A 24551-nucleotide genomic window follows, 5' to 3' on the forward strand; every position below is an offset into this window, starting at 1 on the left:
TAAAATCAGCAACATTTCATTCAACACAAAGTTTTACAACTTCATATTTTTTTGAATGAAATAAAGCAACAACAGAGTAAAAAAACAACATCAATCAACTTCTTTTTGTTTTGCTTTAGGGTTCTTTGAAAACAATGTCTCTCATTTTGAAGATACGTGGCTTTTGGAGGCTGCAATGGTCAGCGTTCTCATCTCACATTGCAAATACTGGCTGAGCCTTTCTGTATGGAGTTTGCATGTTCTCCCCGTGGTCCAAAACTTGCATGTGAAGTGGTGACATTAAATTGCACTCAAGCCTTAATATGAGTGTGTGTGGTTGTCTGTCGCTTTGTGTTATTTGCTGTGATGGACTGGCGCCCTGTCCAGGGCTCCAAGGCGCACCCTATCCTCGCAGGATGGCTGGACGGACTGACTTACAGATGAATGACATCTGGAATCAATTCAAAATGTTCTTCTTGGTGTAAGGCCAAAAGGTGTGTGTCATGAGCATGAGTGCATCGAGTTAGTCAAACAAGTTTAACTCTCTTTGTATGACACTTGACAGATGTGTTTATCTGATGTGTTTTGTTCAGGTTGCTGAGGTTGAATTGAAGTAAGCAAAAGACTTCAGACAAACCCTTCAGATGAAGAAATTGCACTTCGAATGTGTCATGCAGTTTTGATGAACTTCTGTTCCTTGTACTTCATCAGCCAAGTTGTTGTATTTATGTGTTTTGCTTGATTATGGTGATTCAAACTGCAGTCTAAACACGGCATATATGCTGTCATTTGTTCATGTAGGATGTTATTATAATGAATGCCTTCCTATTATTTTTAGTATAATAGATTTTGGTTTGCAAGACATGGGGTACTATGTGAAAACATGAGATATCCAACACACACACACACACACACACACACACACACACACACACACACACACACACACACACACACACACATTCAGTCAGTTCTACTCATCTGTAAGGCCAAGCTGAGCAACCTGGATTTCTATTGATACAACACACATTGAAAAATTTGAAAAACACAAAGACTCAGTGTTTCCACCACCAGACCAGAGGAGAATTTTAAATCTGCTTAAAAAGCTTCAGTACACCGCGGTCCGTCAACTGAATGCAGCGCACGCCCAGAAAACCTTGTGAAAATAGTAACAGGTTACATTTTATTAGTAGATACTTCTCAGTAACCAGTGAGGTGACATTCTTTCAAAAGGAAGAGCTGCAGAATGTATGGGGTATTCTCCTGTTATTTACACTCACTTGGCAAATTACACTAGCTTTTCCTATGGGTCATCTCAGATTTTTTTTTAAATTATAATCATTGCATTGGTTTCTGTTCGTGGTCTGAGCTTAAGTGTTGTATTATTCTCATTTTTGTATTATATAAAACAGTTTTGATCCTCCTTTTGTTGAAATGTTTTATTAAAGATGTAATTACTGTTGTATTTTATCACGTTGTATCGTGGATTCTAATCTGCATTCCCATTTTCCCTTGTGGTTTTCTTTCTTTTAACAGTGCTTTTTAAAATTCGCCAGAGTTTGGAAAGGTTCTTTAGTAATTCATAAGGTCATCGTCTGAGTGCACGGTGCGATGGATGCATTTGGTTCTGTGGTCATAAAAAAAAAAAAACCAGTTCCTGTTTTGAATGTCAACGATCTACGAGGGTATTTTTTAATTCTGTTGACTTTACAACTGTACTTATTGGTGTTTGGTGGAAGGGATTTTCAGTGGGCTTAAAATGATTCATCAAAGCGGCCCCTGGGCTCATTTCATTAGGAAGTCAGTATAGTGGAGCCGTTAGTGGTCCACAGTCTTATTTCTAATAAGCTCCACTTGTTTGTCACTGATGTGAAAGGAATAGATTTTTATCTTATCCGCTGCTAATTTAGTTTGCTCCAGTAAGTTGTGGTTGGACTAAATTACACATCAGGCTTTTTGGGATTTGCTGAAATGTTTCCTTTCTGGTGTTCGAGTCTCTTTCAGTTCCTCTGTTCTTTCTCTGCTGTTTAAGAAACAAGTCGAGTCAAACATAATCATCCGTCAGGAGAGCGACTCCATCTCTCTTTTTCAGAGATTCGAGATGTAAAACTTGGGAGAAAAAAAAAACAGTGCGTATTTGTATTCATAAATGAGCTGCTGGGAGATTTTGTCTGCATTTCTGTGCCTGGAATCTGCCTGGCGTGTTTCTCCGTGCCAGTGTTTGAACGCAGATGGTGGTCACGAGGCCGATGAGAACTGTTCAAAGCTGACTCATATCAAAGGGCCTCTTGCTCTTTGTAGTGCAATGTTTGCAACAGGTGACATTTTGGGCTCGGAATCATCCCGAGCTTTAAATGCTGGTTGTGGGCCGAACCTCCCACCATCGAGCCAGCAGGTGAGGGGAGGGCGGATCTGGAGAGAGGAGACTGCTGCAGGGCCAGCAACATGAAGACACCGTGTGCAAAAACCGGGGGAAAACCTCTCAGAGGACTGAGATGAAGTGACGTTTGAATAAACCCAGGATGGTAGCAGCTTTTTTTTACGTTGTGTAAATCACAGCTCTAAAGGGATCGCCAAGGTAAGCGGAGGACTTCAGTATTGTTCACTTTAGGCTCACTTCATAGTCTTCAAATCTCAAGGTTGGTGGTTCAATCCCCCATGTCGTACTGACCATTTGTGTGGCGTGTCCTTGTGCAAGGCGCTCAACCTCGGTTTGCAAACGACTGGTGTCTGGCAGCCTTGTAGCCGGTGGTGTGTGAGTGTGTGAATGAGCTGGGGCTGGCGGTGCAGAGAGGGCTCAGACTGCCAGAGTGGGATAGAGAGAGGAGTTAATTCATCGTTTAATCCTCCCAAAGACAGAAACATGAGGAGTGACTCATTTGCATGAAATAAATGTGGGCTGTTGTGTAACGGTGTAATGACTCCAAGTGGAATTGTTGTTTTTTTTTTTAAATGTTTTTCTTGAAATGACCGTGCTGTATTTGGAGCTGTAAACATAAAATTGAACTGAATTGAAACAGTGGTTTAAGCAGTATAGGCAATGGACGTAAATGGGAAATTGAGCAACTGAGAGAGCAATCATGGATATTATGACATTTCCTTTATATTAGTCAAGAACAACTCCAAAATGCTGACAGGAAAACTGTTCAAAGTCCACTGTCGAAAAGAACTGAGGCCAAAACATTTAGAACATTTGTGGAGGTTTTTGCTAATGAAAATGAAGCACTGTGAGATATAAAGTGACTGTTTGTCTTCCAGGACATGGTGGACCCCCTGTCGGACTGCAGCCCCCTCATCAGTGCTGCGGCCGGCGGCCGACTCCGTCTGGTCCGCCTGCTGGTGGAAGGAGGGGCTCAGGTGAACGGGCGCAACTCCAGAGGAGAGACGGCCCTGCTGGCCGTCTGCAAGGCCCTGAGAGGGGAGCCTGCCGGGCCCCAGACCGTTAAACTCCTCTCATACCTGCTCGGGAACAAGGTCAGCCTGCAGGGACGAGCTTTTCTAACTCTGGACGCCTGAACTTTAAAGTAATCTTCTGCCTTCAAGTCTGCCTGCAGGTTCAACGCGTTATTGATTTCAGAGTGATTCTAATGCAAAAACCCTGTACCTGCTCTGAGAGGTGAACTTTTAATGCATAGTAAACAGGTTCCTGATATATGATGCATGCATTCCAGAACATTACCTGCTTATTTAAAATGTCCTCAATCGAGAGCGACAGCAAGACTTCAATGGATCGGCTCAGAAAACTCTAAATGAGCTGAAGACCTGAAAACCTGAAGCGTTTCTGCCTTTTCAGCGTAATCTTTTGTGACATTCAGGCGGATCCTAATGCACAGGACTGGTGCGGCCGCACGGCTCTGATGTACGCCTGCATGGAGCGAGCCGGGGCTCAGGTGGCGTCCGCCCTGCTGTCCGCGGGCGCTGACCCCAGCACGGAGGACCACTCAGGCGCCTCGGCTCTGGTCTACGCCATCAACGCTCAGGACCAGCCCACACTGAAGGTCGGCTTAAATCATCATCGTCTCAAGACATTTGAGACAAACTGAGATGTGGAAATCCCCCGCATGTCCTTCAGGTGTTGATGGACGCGTGCCAGGCCAGGGGTCGAGACATCATCATCATCGCCACGGAGACGGGTGTGAACGGCGGCGCGGTGACCAGACGGTACCTGAACGTCCCCCCGACCCCGGACAGCTCGCCGGTGTCCTGCATGTCCCCGTCCGACATCGTGCTGAAGACAGGACCGGCCAACTCTCCCGAAGGAGAAAACGTCTTCAACTTCAGAGGAACCAGTGGGTGGAGCTCGTCGTCTGAGAGGAAGCGCGAGAAAAAGCCTCACTTCATATATCACAAGCCAAACAAGAAGCACGGACAACGTGCAGCCACATGCTCACTGCAGAGCGCCGTGCCTCTCTTTGGTCACAACCCGCTTCTTGGAAACTAGTTCATGCATGTCGTCAGTTTTTGAGCGCTCGCTAAGCTCAATGAATCTGCAGCCAGTGACGGCCTCTGAGGTCAGAAACCACAGTTTCCTTGAAGGTGACTGTGTTTTCACTGAGTGACACAACAACAAGCTTTTTCTCTTCAGAGGCAAAATTCCCAGCCTTACCCAACATTCAGTGATGTGGCTGCAGCTCATACGGCGCCACACCTTTATGTCCTTGACAGGAAAGGTGTGGAAACCGCAGAGATTTTCTTCTTTTATTTAAAATAATTGGACATTTTAATTAAGCAATTCGTTCATTTTTTGATGTTGCATCGCTGTTCTCCTGAGCGGCGCCACGTTTCTATTATTTGCTGTTTGTAACAGTGCATTTCACCGTTTTCAGTACACAGATCAGTAGACATCATCAGTTTGTGTGAGCAGACAGTGTGTCTCTTCCAGCGCAAAACAGCGGCGCGTTGCAGCAGAGACAAGTCTAGACAGACGAGGAGAAATGCCCGCTGGTTGAAATCATTAGCTGCACACTCATTCCTGAGGAGGGAAAATGAAAATGTGTTTCCAGGGTGAGGTGGAGCTCATTCTGATGGCCGCTGCATGATCTGACTGTTAAATTCATATCATGAAGACAGAGAAAATATGAGGGAACTGGTGAAACAAAGTGAATGAATCTGAAGTTAAATCACTCATATTTATGATAATTGTAGATGATGCTGCCACTTCTCATCCCGGTCAGGCAAATGGGGCGGCGGCGGCGGTGGCGGCGGCAGCAGACATCCCATCAGTGAGAGGAGTCCATCCAGCCAGTGCAGCATTCCTCCTCCCAGGCAGAGGATATCATCCGAACCTTGGCTCGCCATTCACAACCTGGCCTGCCTGAGCAGGGCTTACAGGGAGGGCATGAGGGAGAGGAGCCTGCAGGAGGCGGCGAGCAGAGAGGATCTGGAGCCGGGAGGGGAAGAGGATGAAGACAAGCAGCCCGGTGTTTGTAAAGAGGGGCGGCACGGCCGGGTTCAGAGGAGGGATAGCGGATATGCAGGGGGGAATTACAGCAGCTGCAGGGAGGATTGTTCTCTGAGGGCTTCTCAGTCTGTCCTCTCGCTCAATGAGATCCGCTCATCTCACGCGCAGTGGAGCGGCGGCGGCGCCCTGGTGAGGTGCGTGACGCCCGACAGGAAGCTGCCCGCCCGCCCGTCCCCTCTGCTCCACCTCCCTCCACTAGGAAACCAATCAGGCCCCCACCTTCAGGTCCCAAACAGAGCTCCCCTCTCCAAAAGCAGAAGCATGGTGTTCCTGCCTCACCCGCCTGGCTCCTCCCCTCCGTCATCCACCTGCAGAGCATCACCGAGGCCAGTGGCCCTCCCCCCGCTGGCCCTCGCCTCCTCCCTCTCCTCCTTGTTCGCACCACCCAGAGGTTCACCGCGTCGTCACTCTGTGCAACTTGAGATGAGCAGAGGAGCTCATGAGGACGTTGACCCTGACTTTACTTCTAAACATCTGTGACCCTGAACTTGAATTAGGGAATTCACAGTTTAACACCACTAATGAAGCAATTGAAGAAAAGGAAGCAGATAAACAATCACATCTGGTTGGGTTTTTTTCTTCCCAGTCTCTGTGATCACAAACTGCTTTTGGACCAATAAAACTGCAAAATGACACTTTTCATCCAACAGATGGGATTTGATTAAATTATATATTTTTTAAAATATCTTGTGTTTAGTTCCGACATTTTTCCAGCTTAACTAAATCTGAAAATTCCACATTTAGACACCTGAATAAAACCAGATACTTATGGGTAGTATACCGCAGGTAGACAAGGAAAATATTGAAAAAAAATTTCACTTCCACTTCCTTTCCATCCCGACAAAAAAGTGCATGTTCATGGCAAAAGGAGTGAATTCATTTTATTTGTTTTTAATATGTATCTACAACAAGGGGGACACAGGCAAAAAACGACTGACAACTTGATGAAAATTAAAACAAACAAACAAAAAAAAAAATACATTAATTATCAATGCAGATTTCCCACCTTTTTTTTCCAATAAGCAACATTTTTTTCGTCTAAAGAAACTTTACAATATAAAGAAACATACGAAGGAACCTCTTATTTTACTACACGAGACATTTAGGATCTGAATCTACCCTAACATGAGATACAAAGCAACTCCCCAAGGACAGACTGCCTCATATTCAATACTGCTTTGTCATCAAGAGGAAAAATGAGGAACTGAACAGGAAAAATCTTTACTCCCACCCCCCCCGAAAGTCCTCTCATAACCCTCCCTACCCCTGAATGTTACAGTATTATACATCAGCACAATAGAAATACAGAAATGATCAACGTTGTGACGGCTTTTACTTACAAGGACAGAAAGATAGAGAGAAGTCGGACTGCATTTTTTACAACAGTATTTCAAAGTACAGGGGAGGAAATGCCTGTTCCTGCACTTTCTCTCTCTCTCTCTCTCTCTACGTCTTCTCAGCAACAAATCTGTCCGTGTTTTTTTTTTTTTTTTATTATTTTAATGTTTTTTTTCTCACTTTCCCAAACATTTCTCCTGCACCTTTTTAAATACATTAAAAAAATCCTTCATAGTAAAGTATGTACTCTGGTCCCTGGTGCGCTGGATTGAGAGCCCGTGTCCCGCTTTCTATTTCAAGTTGGGTCAAGAGGGGAGAAGCTGAAATGCAATGTGTCACGCCGACACGAGGGGGGGGGGGAGGGAGGGGGGGGGGGGGCAAGTTTTATTCTTTTTAAAATCCCTTTCTTCTTTCACTCTGTTCGTGCAAAGTCCCTGTTAAGAAAGGCAAGAAATAATAAAACCCCCTTCCTGGGGAAGATTTAGCCTCCTCGAGCCGAGTTTCCGAGAACAGAGACAACCGATGGGGGAACCTGTGGCGTTTGATTGTAATCTGAGTTTTCAGGGAAATGTGTGTGACGGTGAGTTCGCTCGGGGTGTTCACCCACACTCGACTACGGTTTCCTCTCTCGTCCTGACGCAACGAGCTCCGATGCACATTAAAAGCGCCGCGTCTCGTCTGTGATGAGGTGAAATCGCAACAATAGTCTCTAGCAGCTCCGGTTTCCTGTTTCTCGCCATTCATATTATTTCTGAGTAGAAGACGCGCCGTCTCTGAACACATAAACACAGTTGCCCGAATCAGCACGTTTCTGATCCACTGTTTGGTTGTGATTTGAAATATCAAAACATGTCAATGATATCAAAATGCATTTTACAGTATTTACAAAAAAAAAAAATTTAAACCCAAAAGATGGAAACTTGTACAAAAAAAAAAAAAAAAATCAGAGAGAGGGCTGTGGTGTGTGACTGAGTGTGAGCTGATGTGGGCCTGTTGGAGAGGTAAGGAGACGGGAGAGAGGTGTCATATTCAAGGCGAGCGATCGGGAGGGGAGGCCCACTCGTCCCAGCCAGCAGAGCGACGACGTGCTGCTTCCTGACCTGCGACTCTCCACGTAAACGCACCGGAAGTCCAGTCAGCAGAGCCGGAAGTCCTTTCACCACAAGCTCAGAGGGGGAGGAGGAGGAGGAGGAGGAGGGGGAGGAGGAGGGTATGCCTGCCTGCTACAACGACTGGTGCATGAAAGCAAAACTGAATTAAACACAGGCGAACGTCACAGTGTGTTGGAAACCTGTCGGCCAGCAGAACGATCCGGGAGTTCACTACAGGCCAGCAGACGATGGAGTGACGGGAGGGGGGAACAGCATGGGCGGGGTCTGAACGCCTGGTAACTTCAGCACCTTCAGGGGCTCCGATGGAGATGTGTGTGTGTGTGTGTATATATGTGTGTGTGTGTGTGTGTGTGTGACAGAGGTGAGGAGACGCTGCTGAGCGGGTCTGCATATTTACACAGTTGCTACGAGTTCTGCAGTTGACAATAACCAGGGATAACACTTACAAAAAAAAAAAAAAAAACGAGAAAAAAAACAAAACAATGAGACAAATTAAAAGTACATAAATAAATAGAGCTGTGCATTTCACTGCAGGGAACCCGCTGAAGCAGGAGTCATCACTTTTTCACCAAGAGTAGCTCAGAGAGTTTTAGAATTTTTGATTTCGAGCTCCTGAATGAGTGTCAATGAAAAACAGGACCAATCAGTACCGTGATGATAACGTCTCGCCTGCAGGGGGCAGTGTGCTCACTCAGGGCCACGTGTCACACAGCCGATGATTTCTGATTCTGTGTGCACGCAATGCTGTCTTCATCATAATAATGTGCCCTTTAAAAACAACAGAAATTAGAACCTAATCTTAAAATGATCATACCAAATATCATTAATAACAATAATACAATAATAAAAATAGCAATGATACAATACATACACAAAAAAAAGGAGGAAATAAAATATGTTCACTGATCATCACGACACCTCTGTTACAAATGTACACACACAGAGAACAATGTGGGAGGGCAAAAAGGGAGGGGTCCTTTTTTTTTTCTTCTTTTTTTTTGACCCTCCAGTGAATCTTTCAGGAACAGCAGCAACAAAAAAAAAATCGATGTTTTTTTAAAAAATAAAAAATAAAAAGTCCAAAGTTGTGGTGATTGAGGAGCTTCCAGGCAGCTGCTTGGAGCCCAGACACTGCGTCCTGGAGAAAGGGAGGGGGGGGGGAGGCTGTGTGATTCAGTCCACTCTCTCCCCCTCTTCGTCGCCGTGCGGCGCTCCGTCCCTCGCTCATTGTCTAGACCCTGACAGGAAGCCAGGGAGGCCGGGGCCGGAGTCTGAGAGGAGGCCCTTCCTGCCGCTCTGCGACTGCTTCCGGTTTGCGCCAGACGCTAATTTGCACGCTCCGGGGGGGCCCGTCTTTAGTAGAGTCCCAGCATGCTCCAGGGCTGTCCCAGAAGACTGCGTGGTCGCAGAGTTCCCGAGCGAGAAGAGGAAGAGGCCCGGGGTGGCAGGGGGGCAGGGCAGGGCGGGGCAGCAGGGGTGTTCGGTTACGGATTGAGGGGCAGGTATGTTTGTGTGTACGTGTGTGTGCGTGTGTGTGTGTGTGTGTGAGGAGGGGGGAGGTGGTCCAATCCAAGGTGAAGTCAGGATTGAGTTTAAGAAAAAAAAAAAAATCAGGTGCAGGGTTACAAAATTAGGGAGGGGGGAAAAATAAACAAAAAAAATACAAAAAAAATAAAAGGAAAAAATAAAATCACACACTCATCGTCATGTTGGGTGAATACTGAAAAGAGAGAGAGGGGAAAGAAAGGGGCAGGAGGGCACAGATGAGTGGATATGTCACTGACAACATTTAAACACCAGAGGGCGCTCAGACCCCGTCCTGAAAAGCCAGAGGAGCAAAGACTCCAGCAGTCAGCCTCACAGCAGATCATCATCAGAGCAGGGAATCGAACCTTTGACCCAAATTTATCTATCGGCGGGCACAACGGCAGACAAACCGCATCTTCAAACTTACAGCACGATTGACTTGTTTTCCCACCACATATTTCGCAGTTTAAAAATCAGATTACAGATAATATTATGTTATTAAGTCAGAACTCTGCTGTGCAGCTGATCAGCTCAGTGAAGTCATGGATTAGAACTCCAGCCTGTGGCTCTCCAGATCAAGGGCTACGCGCCGACTTAACACAAATACACGGAGCAGTACTCTCCTACATGACACAGATTTCAACGTTCGCTCCATTTAAATTTAGTCAGTTTAAGATCAGAAATCCTCATTTGTGAAGCTACATTTACAGAATGACGTATGTCCATCAACTGAGAGCACATCACTGATACAGGGTGTAGAATGAGTCTCTAAGTGATTAGTAAGCGGCTACAATGCAAGCAGAACCAAAGCTTTTACTCCAATAGAGATAATATCCATCTTCTTACTCCCTTTTGAATGATTAAAATGCAATTTTGAAGATCGGTGAGCAACGTTATAAAAAGTATGGGCGTATATTAAGCTACTCTGGTGCATAAAATTTGGGGTTGTGAGATCAAACCTGGAAATCACGACAGGTTTTGTTGGGTCCTTTCTGTGTTGCAATATGTGTAATGCTCATGAGCATCGTAGCAGATCTGCAATTGGCTTTGATGATGTTGGAACATCTTGAATTATATTACAATGAAATAGTTTTGTGTTGCATTACAGAGAACTTCAACATGTTATTTACTAAGTGTTGGTGCTCCTTAATCACTGGTTCATCGAGTCTCTCCTCACTTCTGTTTTAATTAGCTCTTCTTTATCTATATGGGTCTCTTTACACTGTTTTAACATATCCTCACGATCTCCCTGGTTACATTCTGTGTATTTCTGCTCTTCCTTTCAATAATATTTGACTGCTTTTAAGCTACTGTACGTGTTTTAAGAGTCTCGTAGCAGCTGGAGAACAAAATACAGCCTGAGAGCAACGGCAGCACCTCCATGGTGAAGCAGTGCAGTATTTTTAGACCAGCGGTCAACAGGCCGGGATCGGTACTGAGAAACCTGGCGGACCCTCCTCTGCTTGCATTTTTCCACTGGTTTATGTCAGGGTGTGAAGGATAACTTGTTAAGGGGCTGTGAGATGTCAACCACTCTCTCTACTCACACTTTCGCTTTGGAATGGGTTCAAGAAGTTTCCGCCCATTTCGCCGTCGTCTCTCGGCGTCCCCGGGGGGTTGTTCATGCCCCCCATGTTATTAGGAGAGCTCTGGGAGGGGGAAGAGACAACCTTGAAGAACAGTTTCCACTTGACAATGCTGTTTTAAAGTTGTTTTTTTTTTTTGCTTAGAAAAACATTCAAGCCAACAACAGGTGTTCTTTTGAAAATATCGTGTTGACTCACCTTTGGCAACCCGTCCATGTCCCCGGACCCTGGAGAGGAAAATTCATTCTGTTTAGTTCACTTCAAACTACAATAAAAGAACATATATTTACTCTTATACCGGGCATCTTTGTTTGAGCCCACCTAGTGATCCATTCATGTGGTGCGGCTCCATGGCGCCCATCGCCCCCATGGGCCCGTCCGGCCCCGGCCCCATCGGGAACTGGTGAAAAGACGCAGAACACATCGTCACGAGGACTGCAGCGTTATCGTTTTTTTTCTTTCATTTTTTTTTTAACTCTCTGATATAAATGTGATTGCTTTAGCTTGATGTGATTCTGAAATGATTTCATTTCTTCTTGGTTCATTTCCAATCGATTCTCATTGAGCGACATGATGCTGAATTATACTGTGATGTGCTTAGAAGAACAACTTGAGCTACATTAAAATTTGGGGGGAGAATATGTCCCGCCTTATTCATTACAACAATAACATCTATTATTTTAAAGCGCTGATCAGTCAGTAATGAAGCACACTGGGTGTTTGAGAGAAGCCGGGTCAGCCGGGACTCACGTTGGGTCTGTTGCCGCCCGGTCCGATCGGGTTCATCATCGTATATATGTTTTCACTGGAGTTAGTCGAGTCTGAGGAGCAAACGAAGCACAAACATGAGTCCGGGGACGTCAGAGAGGCGACGGGAAACCCATGAGTCAGACGAATGATTTTCTCAAGCTGTGATTTAAGGAGGAAAATAAAGACGCAGACACGGAGAACGAGAAAGTGACGGAGCTTGCTCGGTGGAGAGGGGGGACGAGCTCATGCTTGTTTAGTGAGGAAGAATGAGTCAGACTGCGAGACATGAGCGTTAGTGTTGGGGACATAGTTAGGTGACGCACCACCTGGGCTGGGCATGATGGGAGTTCCCGGTGGACCTCCTCCGCCCGGAGGACCCTGCGGAAGAATCAGAGAAAAAGTTTCAGTCTTCCGCGCAGGCGAGAGAGCGGCTTCTCGACGAGTGGTTTCAACTCACCACGTAGTTTCCTGGAGATGAGGAGGAGTAGGCTATCTGCGGCGGGAACAGAGACACAAGGACGATTTGATGGTCAGAAGAAAGAAAATGACGGAGAGAAACTGGAAGCAAGACCATGCAGTGAGATGTGAAAGATCTGATAAAACTATAAATAAGCATCTATGTAAATGTGTCAGTTTGGGCGGCAGTAATAAAATAGAAACACTTTAGTGAAACTAAGCCGCATTTAGAGGTGCTTCTACTTTATAATTACTTACACATATACACAACGTACAGTGTTTTATTGTAAATGTTTAACATTCTTTTTCTAAATATTAATAGCGTTTCATAATGTTTCACTCTTTGGGTCTCTTACTTCAGTATATTTTTGTGAAATGAGCTACTGTGATGACTGAACTTCTCTGTGTGGGATAAACAGTCTTATCTTAATGTACACTGAGTAATCTCCTCAGAAAATCACAAGTTACTGCTTATTACGCCTCCAACTGCAATTAATATTAAACCTCCTGATCTCCAGTTTCTGGGCACAGTAAGTTTATTTTTCTTAATCAAGAAAACTCCTGTTGAATATTTACTTTTTTATTGTAATTTTGTACATCTTACTGTGTATCTGAGGAATGTGCTTTGAAAGTATACGGTACAGAACTAAAATGAAACACATGCCCACTAATGATGCATTGAGAAGATAACTACCACCTTGACTGTATTTAGAAAAGGGTATAATTTTGTTTTACATGTATATTTTTAAAACAACAGTACTTTCGAAATCAGAAGCTCAACTCTAATAACATTTTTTCAACTGATTCAAAATTTTTATCCACTTTCCATCTCGCTATAAAGTCTGACATCTAAGGTGTCTATAATGTAAATGTTCCGGGGAGTATAGTTTTGTCAAATTTAGTTTGTGACATTTCACATTAACTTTATTTGGAGAATGTTCATCAGTCATTCACTCTTCTTTTCTGTCTGCGCTTCTCGAGCAGCTCTGACATTTGAGTTTCCCGGTGTAAGATAGATCAATGTCATTTATCTTATCTGGTGTTTTTTTTATAAGCTGAGGAACAGTGTGTTTCTGCGGAGCCGCAGTCAGAAAGGTGTTGCTCAAGGCTACAAAACAGTCCGGTTTATGTCATTAAAATCACTGACCAGGACTTTTCCGCCTCCATTCAGTGACTATTTCATACATGAATAATACACTTTGCTAATGTAATAAATATGCTGCGGTCTTGCATCTTCGCTGTACAGCGTTCAGAGTGTGTGTACGGCACAGAGGCCGCGTGACTCACAGAGTTAGCGTTAGGTCCTGGCCACGGCCCTCTTCCTCCGGGACCCCTGAGGAAAACAGCGAGCGTGTGAGCGACACAAGAAACTAACGTAAAAGGAGAAATTAAGGCGACCAAATGACATGAATATGAGGCTTAACGAAAAACTCTCAACAAATACAGGAAAACATGAACACAACTCTGCTTTGAGACAATGCTGTTGTTATATTTCACTTGAAACAACGAGGTCTGCAGAAACAGGTAAGCCAGCGTCATTAGCAGTGAAAGAAACAGGTGTATCTATATCAATTAAATGCATTTACCCACAAGACTGATGCTTATTTGTAAAGAAGAAGTGTCAGCATCAGTAAATAAAACTACCTGTGAGCTTCAGCTGGGACGGTTAATGCGACGGAAAAAAAGCAGCTCAGGGGACTTACATGTTCATTCCTGGCATCGGACCGCCCATGGAGTTGGGAGGAGGTCTCATCCCGCCATAATTCTGACAGACAAGCCGTAAAAAATATACACTGTCAAAACATGACAAGCAAATTTACTGGTTCTTAAAAAGACAACGGTTTGTCTGGATTTCGTTGTCTGGAGATGATTCAGTGTTTTGCGCCGCGCTTCCTCGCAATAAATCGATGGCTATGACACATACATCACTCCGCTGGCGGCGGCTGACATCCTCAGATAAGCAGCAAACACAACAATCCCCGTGGTGTGAGAGTAATAAATGAACTAAATCTCGGGAAAAGTCACTATCTTAGCATTTGAGACGGCCGCGGAGACATTAACATCGGGGCTCGTTTAAGGACAGTCTCTTCATTTGTTTGACACTCAGTCATCCCGCGGTCAGTGTTCCGGGTCTGCCGTACCTGTGGGCCCATGGCCATTCCTCGAGGGGGGTTCATTCTCATCGGTCCGCCCATGTTAGGATGTCCTGCAAGAGCAGGAAACCCAGAGTAACACACCGGCCGAGGCACGCAACACGCAGGAGCACATTAAATCCACATATGTCTCATCTCCTAAAGTCAGGAATTAAGACAGGCCACAGACAATGCTTCATCCTAATCTTATTAGTTGTAACCCTCTGGCTCCCGAGGATGCAATCTGCAGCTAAAATCAGCCCAGAACCCCTTCCTGAGCCAGACACACCCTCACATGTTCAAGTCTGTGGCCGGAAAAAAATGGAAAAACTCACAGAAGGTGGATCTGTGCAAAAAATAAATAAATAAAAACCTCAACAGAAGGGCTTGGGGGAGTCTAGAGCTTATATTATCATCTGATTTACCAGCAAATCCTTGAGAAGTGGTAATTAGGGTATTTGTAGGTCTATATCGACACGTCTTTGTCATTCGAGGATAAAGGCCCAATACATCGATCGTACAAGGCAGGCGCGGTCAAAAACATGAAAAGTATTAAAAAAAATCAACACTACAGACAATTACAATCAAAGCATATGTATCGACGCCATTACTGTGGAGCTATCTGTGTGCTGAAGTGAGTAAAGTCACGTGTGCACATTAAAGAAGTCCGACGGTGGTTCTCATCTCCTGGTGTCCATGGTAACGGCCTTTGGACGGGGTCAGGAGTTGCTGTGATCTACAGCAGATGTTAAAAACCAGTCGTCGTACCGGGACGTGCTGCGCTGCTCACAGCTCAGGAGTTTATCAAGAACTTGTGCAGTGTTGCCTAAAGGCTCAAGCAAGTTTCCAAGATGTAAAAGTCACATTAAATAGAGTTAAATAGATGTATGCTCTGTGAAAATGGTGCATATTTTAGCAAAATTCCCAAAAAATTCAAAAAATTCCCAACAGGTTTACCTTGCGGTCTTGTTGGGTCCAAACTGTTTGGCAGGAGAGGCTGAGATCCTGGGATTCCTCCAGGAGGCTGGAAGGACAGCAAATGCAGAGACGACTCGTGAATTCTCTTGGCAAAAGTTGTTGACAATGCATAAAAATCATGTAAAGTTCAGTACCTGATTTGGCATTCGGAGTGAGGGGCGCGGTCCACCTGGATACCGCGGTGACATGAAGGGCTGCAGAGAGGACCGGAGGAAGGAGGGGAGGGGAGGGCAAAGAAAGAAGACATTTCTATTATTGATAAATCCAAAAGCACTAAAACGTGGGCAGGACTGAGGACGCGGAGATGGACACACTGCGGTTGGAGAATGAGGAATGAAGCTGAAAAATTGCAAATTCAGCAAAAATCCTGGCTGGAAACCAAAAAAAAACAAAACAAAAACAAAACAAAACAAACGCTTGCACAAGAGTGTTTTATGGTTTTTCACAATGCCTTCTTATACATGCAATATGCACTCAAAGCATGGATTTGTGTGTGTGTGAGTGTGTGCGTGTGTGTGTGTGGAGGCAGCGCTCACACAGCTCCCTGCTCACACTGCTCGCGCTGTGGTGTAAGCCGATTCGGCCTGTGGTCTGCCTGGCGTAGTTAGAGACACCTCAGGCCAACAACATCGCTCAAAACCTTAGCGGAAGCGTGTCCACACTCTCTCGCGCACAAGAAGGAAACCAGAAACCGCAAGAATGAAGAGCTGAGCTGCTGCAGTTAATGGGCGAAGGCTAGTTTTACCTCCGCTGTGGCGTCTGTAGCTACTGTTCTGGGCGAGTGCTGAAATGCGCAGTTACGCGGAGTGTTTTTAAAAGGCCCGAGACGTATAAATACGCTTAATTAAAGTCGGCAGCTGGACTAAGCCGAGCCCTGTATGTGTGGAGGTTGTAAATACAGTGGCGGACCCATGTGTTCTGTACGTATACGTGACGTGTTCATAGCGCCTGTCCTCTGTTTTATTTATAAGGTGCTAGAACAAGTATGCTGGGGGGAAGGGAGAGGTGTGTGTGTGTGCGTGTGCATGTGTGCACATTTGTGTGTGTGTGTGTGTGTGTGTGTCAAGAGTGGAGGAGAAGATAAGTGTGCAACCCCCCACAAGCTGCTCCGGGGGAGGGGCAAGGAGTGAATTATTCATCCCACACAGGGACAGCCGATTCTAGGCCTTGAAGAGGAGCGGGCCCCGCTGCCTCTGGATGCTCGGCTTTCATAAAGAGGGAGCTGGCAACTGGAGGGGCTGGTATCTGTCGGGAGTCAGCCAGAACAAAACTGGAGCTCGCAAGGCTCAAGGGTAGGAGAAGACGGAGGAGGAGAAGGAGAGAGTGTGCGAGTAGTGAATGGAGAGAGAAAGCGTGTGTGGGGGTAAGGGGGGGTGGGGGGGATTTAGAGGGGAATGAAAGAGAAAGGGGTGTTTTGAGATAAAGTGTTTGCGTCTTACCTGGCCATGGGGTCCCATCATGGGGTTGCTGGGGTTGTGTGGGGGGGGCTGTGCGTGGGGGGACTGCTGAGAGCCGGGTGGTGCCTTTAAGAAAGAAGAGCGATATCAGAGAGGGGAAGGGGGCAAAATGTGGGTTTACACCTGGAGGAATTACCCAATCAAAGTTATTATAGAGCAGCAGACGATGGGGGAGGGGAGGGGTGGAGTCAGTGGGGGGGGGGGGGGGGGGGGGTGTTTAATTTGAGGAGGAGGGAAAGAAGCAGGAAAGTGGACATTTTGTGGGAAAGAAACAGCATTAGAAGCCTTGAGGGGAGACTTCACTGTGCGTGAGTCCAAACAAGCCGAGAGGAGTCAGGATCAGACGCCGCCGTGTTTCGGGAAGGTCTGAACATGTGTGGCTCGACCACAGGAGGGGATCCTCAGGCCCCTCTGAGCCCGGGACCGGGATTCCTCTCAACCACATGGGGGCAGTATTGCCAAAGGTTTGGTGCGGCGGGACAGGCCGCAGCAGGACAGGCACTAGAGGCCACTTCAAACCAGAAAGATGATCCTGACAAAAACTAGTGAAGGTTGGAAGTTGTTGCTTTTTTTTTCTCTCTCTCTGTTTATTGAGAAAATAAATCCATGTTCTTGTGCACAAAGTGTGAAAAGTCATCTCTCTGTTACTCCAGCAACATTATTGCTAACGTTTCACCCCAAGACAAGAGGTTAATGACCTCTGATAAATAAGTAATGCCGCAGCCGTCGCTCTACTCCGCTGCTGTCAGGGCCTTCAAAAGCTTTACTTTCTTTCTTTTCCAGCGGCCTTAAGAAAACAAACGCCGGACGGTTTACAAATTGAATTTTCCGTGTGTGTCTCTCCAAAACGTCCACAGACACAAGACGACACACACTGATTACCTGAGTGAGTCTGGGAGCATATGTACTTACAGTCCGGCCACTGAAAACACCGGTTTGGTTCGAACAACAAAAAAACTCGACTGACTTTCTTCTCAGAAAGTCTCAATAAACACAAAACATCTGTGTTATCGAGGGGAAGCCCAAGCCGGTAGGAAGCCTCGAATCAGAATGGAAACACTGCATGAGTGAGAATGGTTATCAAATCTCCGTGCATTCTTGGCAATGTGGTTCAGTATCTGAGTGGAGAAATGAAGTCAGGAACTTAACCAATGAGAGGATCAATAGAAAGTGAATAAAAACGCAGCAAAGAGCTCGATTCACTTATTGCACGTGACAGGTTGAACGGCCAGTTCTCTGATAGTTTGTGAGCGGCATGTTTAGAAAATCCATCCGAGTCGGGGCTGGAGGGGGCAGGAGCTGATCCCCGCTGACACCGGGGGTAAATAAAGCTACGCCCCGGACGTTTCGCCAGTTCATCACGAGGTTAACGCGCCGTCACCAGCTCGCCCACCGACAATTTACTGTCCTCAATTAAGTAGCTGAGCATCTCAAGCGGGGCCGCAAACATACGGCCCGCGGGCCAGAACGGGGCCTGCCTATGAGTGCAAGGATGACACTGCAAAGAGGACAGCGACTGCCAGTTGGGATGCGTGTTTGTTGAGGACAGCGGACAATCGACGTTTGTGTGTAGAACAAGACACTGCAGCGAACGCTTCTTGCTCGGAATGTTGCATTAAAATCAAATCCAAACTGTGAGGACGAGTTGATGAGAACGTACACTTTAAAAGGCTTCAGAAATCCAGTGTTTGGAGAAGTGACAGGCTTTTTGATTATTTGTTCGGCATCAACGACTATAGTTAATGTCGTGTTTGTATTGTCCTGTGGGTCTTGTCTATTTTTAACGGAGCAGCTTTCTCAGTTTGGTCGCTTCCGCAGCTTACAATGACAATAAAGGCGTTAAACTGATTTGGATTGATCTGAACTGCCACAGCTGATCGAAGTTTTTTTTTTTTTGAAAGTCTAAATAAATGTGAAAGTTTTCAGGATATCCGAAATATGTTTTTTTAAAGTTTACACCCGAACTGTTTGGACTAAACTGTCGCCAGCGGTTTCTTTATGCTACTTATAAAACTGTGCAATAGCTAAATCAGTTATATGAAAACACATTATACGATGGAAGAATAGTTTTAAAAAAAAATGCTACAGAAGCCCAAAATATGAGGCCTTCATCGATCTGAAAAATTAAATTAAACAAGAAATATCGTTTCATGATTCAATATATAAACAAGTCTTTTTTTTGTGTGTCTTTTCAATAGAAATTAGTAACCTTTGCTGCTTTTTCTTGTGATAAGACAACAAACCAAATACCTCCGGATTCTGAACTGTTGGACAAACCAAACAAGACATTTGACCTTGTGCTGAGGGTCTGTCATCAAGAGCATTTGTCACCGTTATCCGACATTTCACAAACAGAACAAGTCATTAATTAAAACAAAAGAGCTCTCACTAATGAAACACATCTGCGCTGCAGCAGCTCTAATCTCGTTTCACTCCAGTCTTTGATCAGACAGACTTTATATCGCGCTTAACATTTCAACATGTGGCCTCTTTTGTTGCATGAAAGAAGAAAAAAAAAAAAGGTGTTTGTTAAAATAAATGAAGGCATAAATAAATAATAAACACATCCATGCAGCAAAAAGAACAGAAAAAGGTATTGTCGAGGTGTCACAGCTGACATTCATAACAGTGCTGGTATCAAAAACATTTCAAACGGCGCGCGGCCTTAACGACGAGCAGCATTAGCAGCGAGCAGCCGGAGCTTTCTGTTACAATAAGAACACAACACACACACAAACACACACACACACACACACACAAACCCCGGCCCAATCTCACTCCCCCACCAACGTTAAAAATAGCACTTCCATGCGTCTCTCGTCACCCTCTCTACCCCCACCCTTCCCCTTGCTTATTCACAGTCGTACTCTCGCTCGTCTCCCCCTCCACCACCACCACCACCACCACCACCTTCATCATCATCATCATCATCCTCACTCTCAGCCTGCAAACAATGAGGTGGTAGGTAGCCACAGAAACAAACACCGGGCCACTATCCCAGTGCCACTGATCTTTCACATTTCCCTCTTTTCCTCCTCTTCCTCCGCTCACCTGTCCTCCTCTCCCGCTCTCTCTCTCTCTCTCTCTCTCTCTCTCTCTCTCGCTGTGTCACTCGCTCTTTCGCTCGCTCTCTTCTCCACCACCTTATCGTGCCTCCTGCCAAATGCCAGCGCTGTCCATCACACCACTGCCTCACGGAGGATGTGTGTTGTTGTTTGTGAGTGCGCGCATGCATACTTGTATGTGCTTTCATATGAAACTGAGTGTGTGCGTGTGTGTGTGTGTGTGTGTGTGTATATTAGTGTGTGCCTCATTCTCTTCACTCTTCAGACAGCCATCTCCCACACTAAAACCTTTCCCTTCACAGAGCCGGGACAGGTCAGAGACAGACGGAGATGGAGATGGATGAGCGCGGGGAGGATGAATGCAGGATGGCTGAATCACAAATCGGTTGAACAGCAGCCCAGCGAGAGAGCAGAGCCACAGATGAATGAACAGTGTGAGCTTTCTGGTGGGTGTAAATATCAAGAGTGGAATAAAGGGTGTTTAGAAAAATGTAGGGGGGGGGGGGGGGAAGAAATAAGTGGGAGATTTAGAAACTCGACTGTGGTGTCACCTGATTAAACTCCATTATGGATTTTTAGTGAAGGACTTAATTGGAAATATTTAAAGATAATATTGACAACCAGCAAACTTCACAGTCTGACAATATTATATCAGTGAATATTGGTTTTGTAATATTTTAGTAGGACTTTTTTTTCCCTCCCAAATTGAAAAATAAGAAATTATATAACAATATTTGCCTCATGAAATGGATTAAATACGGAGGTGCATCTCAAAAAGCTGTAATTCATGAGAAAGGCATTTTATGTCAGGTACTTCTACACTGATATACATTAACTGAAGGGATCCCTGCATATTTTAATCATCGCCTTCAGTCAAAATATAGAAAAAAACATGTGATCTTGTCTAATGAGACAGCAGATTTTGAACAGGTAACATTAAGTGCATACGTATGTTTTCTACGACATTTAAAAATAATTTGGCAATAATCAATATGGTCTGCTCTCATTCACTACAGAAACTTGATAAATTGTTCAGTTTAATGTGAATAAATAGTTACTGCACAGTAAGTGAAAGATTAGTTAAAAACGCTACAAAAAACACACCAAGACGACTGTATTGATAAATCAAAAGTGTCTTTTGGTTCCTGGTGGAACTTCTCACTAATACCTAACACTGAATAAAGATTTCAAAGAGTTGGCTAAAGTACTTTTTTTTTTTAATTTGAGGAGTCAGAAGCTGATAAGTGAGAGCCGGAGATAAGATAAAGAGTGGTCTTAGAGGAGATGGACACTGATAGTGAAGGAAGGTTCGTACCTGAAAGAAGCCCGGGGGCATGGGACCCCCTGGCATGGCGTCATTGGGGGGCATGTTGCCCATCACTGGGCTGGGCGCTGCCGCTGCGCTCTGGAACACACAACAACAGCAATTAACAGTCATACTTTATAGGTGAATCTCACTCTGTGTGTGTGTGTGTGTGTGTGTGTGTGTGTGTGTGTCACTGCTCCACAGCGATATCCATTTAGATGATGCACTGACCAGCAAATTGCTACAGGGGGCAGTATCTGCACCTGAAATCACAGCGCACTCCCACCCGCCCTGCCTCCCTCCCCATTTAAAGTTTAAATTGTTAATTTAAAGTATTTTCTATCACAACCTTTAAAGCATTCCCTCATCCCCGCAGCTCAGACACAGGAGAGGAAAAGGGCATTAACCACCTCCTGTCTGCCTGCACAGGAGGGCAGGAGGGAAGAAGACGGGTTCAGGGAGAAAAACTGAAAATATTCAAATGCTCCAGAGGACAAATATTCTCCAAGTCTCACAAACACTAAGTTGTGACAGAAAAAAATATGTGCAGCAGACACGGCTCGCAACACAGAGCCACAAAACAAACACAGGCTTGCTGTAGATTAATCTGAATCATCTACAGTGATTAAAGACGGTTCTTCAAGTTTGATTCTTGAACGGTATGAAGAACAACATCACAACGATTTATTTAAAAAAGATCACCTCGTCTGGACTTTGGCTGCACTGAGTCAGGAGCAGCTCTGGAAGTGATGCAGGTTCAGCACACATTAGAGCTCACAGTTAGTTAATTCACTGAGGGGAACAGTTTATGGCATCAGAATATGAAATGTGCGTGCAAGTTTACTTTTTTTGGTTCGTTTTGATTTTTTTTTCAAACGGTGCCACCCTGACTCTGTAGTACCTTTACAGAAACTGAAAAAAAAAAAACTAACTCATGTTAAATACAAAGTGTGTAACATCACATTTATCATATATGCCAATGAAAAGATGTTTCAGCACTTGCAGATTTGAAGCAACTTTGGCTTTCGTCATGTACTTCAATTTGTGGCTACAGTTTTTTTTTTTAATTATCAAGAAAAACAATATACATGTTTAATTCTAAAATATTACTTCCAGGGGTGTATTAAAAATGAGTGAACTGCCTTTATAATTAAATAAGATATAATTTACATGGCGTTACGTTTGTTTGAGAGAATCGGGAATTAAGTTGCTTGAAAGAAATGACTTTAATAGAACATAATAAAAGTAACAAGTCATCTGCAAAGAGGCTGTGTTATGCTCTAAAATAGACAAATATTAGGTTTATCTTAGAAATACCAGTTTAGAAGCATTTCTCCTCATGTCCGTTTCAACTGATGTTTCTTTTTCAAACTATATTGAAAATATTAAAATGCTGTGTCAGAGAATCATCACAAACTAAACATTAAAAAAAAAAACAACACACACTGTGGATCTTTTAATATCTTCCACATCCCTCAAGAGAAAAACTAAGGCGGACTGGAAACGGCCACCTTTACTCAATAACAATCAATATTAATAATTTTAGTTGTCAACACATAAAACGAGCGACGGCAGACATGTTGAAAAGCAACAATCATCCGGAAGAGGCGATAAGAGCAGCGGCTTCACTAATGCTAATCATATTACCATATTAACACCAGCACTGTCCCACCCCCTTCACGCCAGTCACACATGATGGAGGGGGGGGGCAAAAAAAAAAAGAGAGAATAGAAAAGGGGGGGAAATGATTCAACCCGGGAGTTAAATATGATATAACTGTAGTCTTGTCAACACACATAGAAGGAGATGCATGTTCAGAGTGCTTACATAAGCTAGCCGGAACAAACACACACATGCACGCAACCACACGAATCCGCAATAGCACACACACACACACACACACGCGCGCGCGCGTACGCGCGCACACACACAGTCACACAAAGAGTTGCATCACAGCCTCATAAAGTGCAGCCCTTCAGTACAGAACGGCAGACAGGGGAGAACCGCAGGCTACAGGACAGAACAGGGAGGGGGTTTAAGACCCAGGGGACGGAGTCGCTCTCACAAACGCACAGCTACACATTCACGCACGTCCACCGATCCACCAGCGCACACACCTAGCGAACGCACTACACCCATGTGACACATACTGTATGCCCGGAGAACAACGCATACTACCAATTACACGCGTGTACACAAATGCACAAATACACTCGCTGCCCTTTTCCCTCCTTCTCCTATCTGAGACCCACACACAGAAAAACTGAAACAAGCGCACACACATAAACACACACACACACACACACACACACACCCACACCTCCCCCCATCTTTATGCTAATTCTGCTAGTGAACATGAGCAGGCCACTGAGTCCCTGGGGAAGAAGCAGGGTCGGCAGCCGCTTTCTCTCCTTCTCCATCCTCTCTCCCTTCTTTTGTGCACTTTTCTCTCCATCTTTTCTCTTATTCGTGACCCGTCAAACACACACGCTCACACACTCACACACATTCCTTTTTGCTGGCACTGATGCACACTTAAATACACACAAAAGCACACATATACACACACACACACACACCTTCCGTGTGCCCCAGCCCCTGTACTATTCCTCCCCATCACAACCTCTCCTCCCCTCAGTCCCCCCCCCACCCCCCACCCCCACCCTTCCACCCCCCCACCCCCCAGTAGGGTGTCAGCAGCTTGCAGAAGCTGTTGCTATGGAGACAGGTCCTATCTGCACTCTGTCCCCCTGGCATCCCCCGCTCCAGGAGCGCAGAGAGAGAGAGAGAGAGAGAGAGAGAGAGAGAGAGAGAGAGAATAAGAAGATGCAGGAAAGAGTGAGCTGGAGAGAGTGAGTTAGAAGATACAAGAGTGAGACAGAGCAGAAAAAAAAAATAAAAAGATGAGGTGGTGGGGGGAACAAAGAGCGAAATGTAACGCCGAACGTGAGAGAAAGGCAGATTTTCTGTTCACTATCAATCACTTGGTCACATTATTGTTATGGACTATTAATGACAATTTATCTGCTCAGACGTTCTCCAATTTGCTGATTGCAAATGAATGCAAACTGAAAACACGCAGACTGAGCGCAGTTGCCACCAGCAAAGAGGAAGGTAGATTTAGTATGCAGTCGGACTTTATTAAAACCAACTGGCCTGGGGAAATACAAAAGGATCCAACGGTGCCTTTTTAGTTTTTGTACTTGCACACACAGCACTGTCTCTATCTACCTTTTTAATTCAAATCCTCACTCGGAAGTAGAAGTCTGTCAGAAAATCTTAAAAAAAAAGAAAAGAAAGAAAGAAAGAAAGAAAGAGCAGAAGACGTTCTTGAATGGGAATAACTTGATTTACCAGGAAAGTAAATTTGCAAGAATTTGCATTGTTGACATTCGTACAGGTAA

At 45.0% G+C, this 24551-nt stretch overlaps 2 protein-coding genes across 5 annotated transcripts in view; one reads left to right on the forward strand and one right to left on the reverse strand.

Moving 5' to 3' along the window:
- Window positions 1–3019: 3019 nt before the first annotated feature.
- On the forward strand, window positions 3020–5920 carry LOC115407130 (ankyrin repeat domain-containing protein 34B). The gene is made up of 5 exons (XM_030117487.1): window positions 3020–3025; window positions 3238–3453; window positions 3795–3977; window positions 4052–4352; window positions 5154–5920. The coding sequence occupies exons 1-5, from the start codon at window positions 3020–3022 to the stop codon at window positions 5918–5920; spliced, it is 1473 nt and encodes a 490-aa protein (XP_029973347.1).
- A 533-nt stretch (window positions 5921–6453) lies between these two features.
- Window positions 6454–24551, reverse strand: part of LOC115406436 (single-stranded DNA-binding protein 3) — a 39517-nt gene continuing 21419 nt past the window's right edge. The window contains exons 5-18 of one of the 4 annotated variants that reach the window (XM_030116487.1): window positions 21157–21246; window positions 16759–16842; window positions 15454–15513; window positions 15299–15365; window positions 14351–14415; window positions 13913–13974; window positions 13497–13542; window positions 12211–12246; window positions 12080–12131; window positions 11754–11824; window positions 11325–11403; window positions 11202–11230; window positions 10965–11066; window positions 6454–9285 (exon numbers count right to left, since the gene is read on the reverse strand). In XM_030116487.1, coding sequence (XP_029972347.1) covers window positions 9115–9285; window positions 10965–11066; window positions 11202–11230; window positions 11325–11403; window positions 11754–11824; window positions 12080–12131; window positions 12211–12246; window positions 13497–13542; window positions 13913–13974; window positions 14351–14415; window positions 15299–15365; window positions 15454–15513; window positions 16759–16842; window positions 21157–21246 — 1014 coding nt within the window. In that variant the 3' untranslated portion in view covers window positions 6454–9114. Of the gene's footprint in view, window positions 9611–10964; window positions 11067–11201; window positions 11231–11324; window positions 11404–11753; window positions 11825–12076; window positions 12132–12210; window positions 12247–13496; window positions 13543–13912; window positions 13975–14350; window positions 14416–15298; window positions 15366–15453; window positions 15514–16758; window positions 16843–21156; window positions 21247–24551 lie in introns of all 4 variants that reach the window. The other 3 variants (XM_030116486.1, XM_030116488.1, XM_030116490.1) reach the window with 3 other exon arrangements.

Source organism: Salarias fasciatus, chromosome 19 (assembly GCF_902148845.1).
Source record: "Salarias fasciatus chromosome 19, fSalaFa1.1, whole genome shotgun sequence".
In the NCBI taxonomy this organism is placed as follows: Eukaryota; Metazoa; Chordata; class Actinopteri; order Blenniiformes; family Blenniidae; genus Salarias; species Salarias fasciatus.

What these genes read in the sequence shown, in the direction of transcription:
- LOC115407130 (XM_030117487.1), top strand. An exon ending in CATACCTGCTCGGGAACAAG is followed by an intron (nt 3,454 to 3,794) that starts GTCAGCCTGCAG and finishes TGTGACATTCAG; the next exon opens with GCGGATCCTAATGCACAGGA. An exon ending in AAACAAGAAGCACGGACAAC is followed by an intron (nt 4,353 to 5,153) that starts GTGCAGCCACAT and finishes CATCCCGGTCAG; the next exon opens with GCAAATGGGGCGGCGGCGGC.